Source organism: Oryx dammah, unplaced genomic scaffold (assembly GCF_014754425.2).
Source record: "Oryx dammah isolate SB20612 unplaced genomic scaffold, SCBI_Odam_1.1 HiC_scaffold_3, whole genome shotgun sequence".
Lineage (NCBI taxonomy): Eukaryota > Metazoa > Chordata > Mammalia > Artiodactyla > Bovidae > Oryx > Oryx dammah.
In genome coordinates this window covers 116,173,722-116,179,721 of record NW_024070187.1, presented here as the reverse complement: position 1 = coordinate 116,179,721, position 6,000 = coordinate 116,173,722, and the positions used below count along the sequence as shown (strand labels likewise).

The 6,000-nt window shown below is 63.0% G+C and overlaps 1 protein-coding gene across 1 annotated transcript in view; it reads left to right on the top strand.

Moving 5' to 3' along the window:
- The first annotated feature begins 1,387 nt into the window (after positions 1-1,387).
- Positions 1,388-6,000, top strand: part of PDE6B (phosphodiesterase 6B) — a 28,211-nt gene continuing 23,598 nt past the window's right edge. Inside the window, exons 1-3 of the mRNA XM_040237738.1 lie at positions 1,388-1,855; positions 3,900-4,052; positions 4,290-4,379. Of these exons, the coding sequence (XP_040093672.1) occupies positions 1,388-1,855; positions 3,900-4,052; positions 4,290-4,379 (711 nt within the window). The remainder of the gene's footprint in view (positions 1,856-3,899; positions 4,053-4,289; positions 4,380-6,000) is intronic.

Sequence of the window (6,000 nt, the reverse complement as noted above, 5' to 3'; positions counted from 1 at the left end):
GCAGCCGCGGAGGTAAGAAGCCGGTGCAGCCGCGGAGGCGCTGGCATCACACTCCCACACGCATGTGCACAGATGGACGCCCACATGCGTGTCGCGTCCACACATTTCCAGCAGCTCAGTGCACACAGCCCTGCCTCCGGGTTATGAGCGTGACGACGACATAGACGCGGCATGATGAGAAAGACAGGGAAGCGGGGCCCTTCTCCTCCGCCTCAGTGACTCGGTCTCCAGCTAAACCTCTCCGCTTCCGCCTCTGGCCAGGGTGCTCAGCACCCCTCTTGCTGCTGCAGAAGGCGAGCCCAGAACACCAGCCCCCCGACCTTGCTGAGTGATGTGCACACTGGTGGGCAGAGCTCCTACCCTTAACCGTGCTGCGGTCCCCGAGCACACACGCACACTCGCATGCACGCATCCTCATGCACACCCAACATATGCGCTCGCATGCACACAGCCGCACACGGTTTCTCGTGTGAAGGGAACTCCTGCTCCTGGAGAGTCAGGCAGACCTGGGGTGAGTCCTCCAGCTGTGACCCAAGCTTTTCACCTCATCTCGGCTCACAGGGAGGTTGGGATCGGACCTCGAGGAGGGATGGTGGCACGGTGCTCAGCCAGAGGCCCCCGCTGCTGTCTGGGCCCACGGGTACCTGTGTGAAGCCCAGACACTCAGCCGTGATCTCGTCCATAACACCAGGTAGTGCTGGCAGGGCCACCCTAGGCTCTGTGTGAGCAGAGGGCCTGGCAGCCTGAGTGAGGGTCCCAGCAAGTTGGGGCTGGGCCGAGAAGAGAGGAGTGTGGTGGGCACTCGTGGAGACCACTCCTAACTAGGGATGCGGGTTCTTGACAAAGAATAGACCCCTGCTCTGTGCGAAGCGAAGGGGAGGCGGTGCAGAGCCCCTCCTGGGACCCCGCCTCCACCCTTCCTCCCCTCTCCCCACTTCCCTCCCCAGGGTGGGCAGCACACTCAGGGGTCCACCCCCACCCCCACCCCCACCCCGAGCAGAGCTCTGCCCCGCCGCCCAGCACGCCTGAGCCTGGGTCTGGGGGCCCAGGAGACCCGGGGCTGCTGCTGGGCCTTCCCTGATCCTTGGGTGGCCCCTCATGGCATTTGTGCCATCACCTCACCCTGGGGGGTGGGTGGGAGGGCCTGCCACCATGCCAGGACCTCTGCCACAGGCAGAAGGCCCTGAGCTATTACCAAGCAGCCCCCAGCCCAGGGGGTCTGTTCCCAGGAAGCAGGCGGTCTGGGCCCCACGGGGAGGGAGGGCAGGCGTGGGCGGGTCAGCTGGTGTGGTAATCATCACTAAGACAGGCTTTGCTGATGCCAGTGTTTGTTGGAGGGCCCTGTGCGCAGGGGCGGGTGCTGCTCTCGGACGGGCGGCCGGACACCATGAGCCTCAGTGAGGGGCAGGTGCACAGTTTCCTGGACCAGAACCCCGGCTTCGCGGACCAGTACTTTGGGAGGAAGCTGAGCCCGGAGGAGGTGGCCAGAGCCTGCGAGGCCGGGTGCCCCGAGGGCTGCAGCAGCTTCCGCGAGCTGTGCCAGGTGGAGGAGGGCGCGGCGCTGTTCCAGCTGGTGCAGGACATGCAGGAGAGCGTGAACATGGAGCGCGTGCTCTTCAAGATCCTGCGGCGCCTCGGCTCCATCCTGCGCGCCGACCGCTGCAGCCTCTTCATGTACCGCCAGCGCAACGGCGTGGCCGAGCTCGCCACCCGCCTCTTCAGCGTGCAGCCCGACAGCGTCCTGGAGGACTGCCTGGTGCCTCCCGACTCCGAGATCGTCTTCCCGCTGGACATCGGGGTCGTGGGCCACGTGGCACAGACCAAGAAGATGGTGAACGTCCAGGATGTGACGGAGGTGGGGTCTGCAGGCCCCGGGAGTGCTCAGGTTTTAGGGGGCAGCGAGCGGAGCAGAGCCAGCTCAGAGCTTGCCGGGGGGGGGGGGGGGGCGCCTGAGGCGGCAGGCAGGACTCCTGCTGCCCCTTGAGGCACAACTCCCGGGGCGGGGTTCGGGCAGGAAGAGCTCTGGGCAGGGACCGGTGAGGAGGCCCAGAAAGGCAGGGCCGCTGGACCCCAGAGCCCTGAGCTCACAGCCTCGTCAGAGACCGCACCACCTGCCAGGGTGGGCGAGCTTGGGGGTTCAGAAGTTGGTCCAGGTTCCCTGCTGGCCTAGTGGTTAGAACCCTGCGCTTTCTCTGCCGTGGCCTGGGATTCAGTCCCTGGTTGGGGAGGAGATCCAAAAGTGTCCCGGCTAGAAAAAAAGATTAAAACAAAAAAACAAAAAGTAAAGAAGCTGGCCCAGGGCGCCCAGGGACCGAGGGGCGGGACTGGGGTCGACACCTGCAGGCCGCGTGGGTAGGGGCCAAAGATGGGCACAGGCAAGGCTGGCCGCCTCTTCCGTCCTCCCCACCCTTGGGAGGGTCACAGGTCTCGCCTGGGAGCGGCTCCGCCCCCTTCCCTGCTGCAATGGGTCCAGAGGGAGGCACCTACAGGGACAGGCGGCTGCCACAGCAGCCGCAACCCCTCGTCCCTCGAGACAAAAACATACTTGTGGACAGACCCCCAGGCCCCTGACTCCGGACTGCAATCCTCTTAAACTTATCTCCTCAAACAAGCCTTGGTCCAGCGACCTGAATATGCTAATCTCTGGGATTAGCTTCATCTTCACTTCCTTTTTAGGAAATGGGTCACCCAAGAATCAGAGGGTCCAGAGCGTAAATTACCAGGAAAACATCCTGCAGGAATTGGGGGGCTGCACCAAGCACCCCCCAGTCCCTCCCTCCCCCTCCCCCCCCTTCATCCCGCCCCCCCCCCCTGTGAGCCCCCACCCCCCCCCCCACCAACCCAAACCTGTGCTGTTGGTTCTGAAGTTCTGGTCCAGGGGGCCGGAGGGGGTGCCACCAAGCGGCCGCTGAGAACCGAGGGCTTGTGGGGAGACAGCGGGCGGAGGTCGAACGCGGGGGAGAGTGGTGGTGCCTGGCAATGCCAGGGTCTCTGAACCCGCGTCACTGAGGCATCTAGACTGTCGTGGGGGGGGCAGTTGCTGTGCAGGAAAACTCCCAGGAGGCGGGATGGCCTGGCCGAGGGAGGAGGGCAGGACTGGGCAAGCCCCGCAGAGTGCAGGTGGACCAGGAGGCAGGCGGGCCCGGGCCTGGGCAGTAGGCACAGAGCTGGGGGCACTTTAAAGAAGCCACAGGGCTTGGCTGGGTCTGAGGGATGGGGAGACCAGGCCCAGATTCCCTCTCTGGGGTGGTGTGTGGATGCCGACCCTTGGAAAGGGGACAGGCGGGCAGGTGTTTCTGGGCATGCAGTCCAGGTTGCAAGGGGCAACTGGACCAGGACAAAGCTCAGATGAGCTGTTTTCTTCAACTGGCCCCTGACCATGAAGAGGCCCTGAAGAGCAGCTCCGAGACTGGGGTCTCATCGTGGGGGCAAGAAACCCTGTGGAGCAGGGGCCCAGGAGGCCCACGGGGCAGACAGGTCCCGAGCGCAGGAGAGGGCTCAGGGCGGCTGAGGGCAGGAGGAGACTGCAGCCTGCACCAGGAGGAGCTCGGGGACGTGTGGACTAGACAGACTCAAGAGGCGTCTGGGAGGCCAGCTAGCCAGACCGCAGCGGATGCGGAGGCGCTAGGCCTGCCCACAGCCGAGCTCTGCAGTCTGCAGTTCGAGAGCTGAGGGTCGTCGGCTCTGAGAAGGGGTGATAAGGACTGAGCCTGAACCCGAAGCTCAGCCCCGTTGGCTGTGTCTGCATGTGCTTCCCAGGCTCCTGATGCCCAGGGCGTGGCCCCCTGGGTCTTAGCACTGGCCTGGGCAGCTTAGCTGTGACCCCCAGGGACAAGGGGGACCAGGACTCCGGGGTCCACAGAGCGATGGCCTCTCCCTTCTCTCCTCTCGTCTCGTAGTGCCCCCACTTCAGCTCCTTTGCGGATGAGCTGACCGACTATGTGACCAGGAACATCCTGGCCACACCCATCATGAACGGCAAAGATGTCGTGGCCGTGATCATGGCTGTGAACAAGCTGGATGGCCCGTGTTTCACAAGTGAAGATGAAGACGTGAGTGTCAGGGACCCTCCGGGCGTGCACCCTTGTGCCTGGGGCCGGCATCTGCGCGGCCGCTCTCCTCGCGTGGCCCCGGGGGCTCACCTGCCGCAAGTCAGCCCACGGGCGAGGTCGATGCAGCGTGTGTGGTCCCCACTCTCAGCCGCTGGGCGTCTCCTCCGCAAGCACACACCTGGGCGTGCGTCCGAAAGCTGGGGTTTCTAACTGCTGCTGTCACAACCTCTGTTCCAGGTTTTCCTGAAATATCTGAACTTCGGGACATTAAACCTGAAGATCTACCACTTGAGCTACCTGCACAACTGCGAGACTCGCCGCGGCCAGGTACCCTCACGCGCCAGCCAGCTCCTCGCCCACCCTCCAGGGTGACTGCTTGTGCCAGCCGTCTCTCAGGACAGAGGCACGTGGTGCCATGGGCACCTGCGTACCTTGAGGGAGAGGGCCCAGGGATTTGTGCTTGTGGGTCAGAGCTGTGAGTGTGCGGAGCTGAGGGCAGGGAAGCCAGGATCCTGTGGGAGGCCGGGGGCCTGGCCCTCGGGCCCAGGGCTGTGACCACCTGCAAACCTGGTGTCACCACTGGGCCTTAGAAGCCGCCTCCAGCCTTCTCTAGAAGGAGCAGGGGCGGATCGTGAAGGTACAGCAGGGTCAGAGAGTCCCGGCACTCATTAGCTACGCCTGTAGGTGGACTCTGCCCCGGCCACACAGTAGAGAAATTGCCTCCAGGACTGGAGTCTGCTTTGTCCCTGAGTGAGGAGGCCTCGGGGCCTCAGTGGGGTCCGGTCCACCTTCGTCCGTGCAGAGGGGAAGGTGGGGGGATGCTTGGGGGAGGGAGGGGGGTGAGGGGGGTGCCGGAGGCCAGCAGCGCTGGACTGCAGTGTGGGGCTGGGAGCAAGGCTGGGCGTGGGGCCGGCAGAGCCCACCGAGAGCTGCAAAGTGCTCTTAGAAGAGCCGCTGGGTGGACGGGGGCTCCACGCTGTGGGGACGGGGCCGCACCAGAGATCATGATGCCTATTTCCTTCTTTGTGTTATCATTTGTCCATTAGTCTGGACACAGGGCTATTCTGTATGCTTTAAGGTGTAACCCAGCATGACTAGACTGCTTATATCGTTCAGCTCATTTTCTCAGTGGCTCCTGTGCCCTCTGCCATGCCCACCAACCCCATCACTCTGGGTGGCTTTTGTTCAGTTGGTGGGCAGGTGGGTGGGTTTTTCGTTTCAGGCTTCTGTGCGTCCTTAACGCTTCCCACGTAACTTCCTTACTCTCGAGCACCCTTACTCTCTACAAAACGCTCCTGTCTCCGTTGTATCTTCCTGCCCAGTCCTGGAATTGCCCATTCCTCAAGGGGACTGGCTCCTTTTGTTGGAGATAGAAACAACATCCAGAGCAGCAGGTGTGACCTTGGCGTGGCTTCCAGGCCCTCAGTCGGCAGAGCACAGAGGCGTGGGTGCGTGCGCACCGTGGAGCCGGTTTCTGCAGGTCGCCACCTGCGTCTCCACCGTTAGGCCTGCACTCCTGCTGATGTCTCCCGGTGCCCCTCGCGTGTCTTTCGGGCCCCTCCCCCGGCTCCCGGCTCTGCTCTTGGCTTGAGCTGTCCAATCTCCGCGCGCGTGTGCGGCAGGCTCACAGCTGTAACCTGGGGCCCACGGGAGGCAAGTCCATCACCAGAGCCCAGAGCGTGTGCATCCTTCTGTCTTTGCTCTTGCAGACGCCATCATTTCCAGAATGCTGAGGGCAGTGCCTCTCCCTGCCCTTCTGTGAGGCGCTCTCTTGCATTCCCTTGTCACAGTCTGCATTCTCTCCTGGAACCCTCCAATCTACTAAATGATTTTTTATTTGCAAACATTACGGTTCATTCTTTGTGCTGTAGCTTTTTACGGATCTCGACAAGTGCATCGTGGCGTCTATCTACCGTTACAGCGTCATAAAGAAGCATCTCTCCACCCC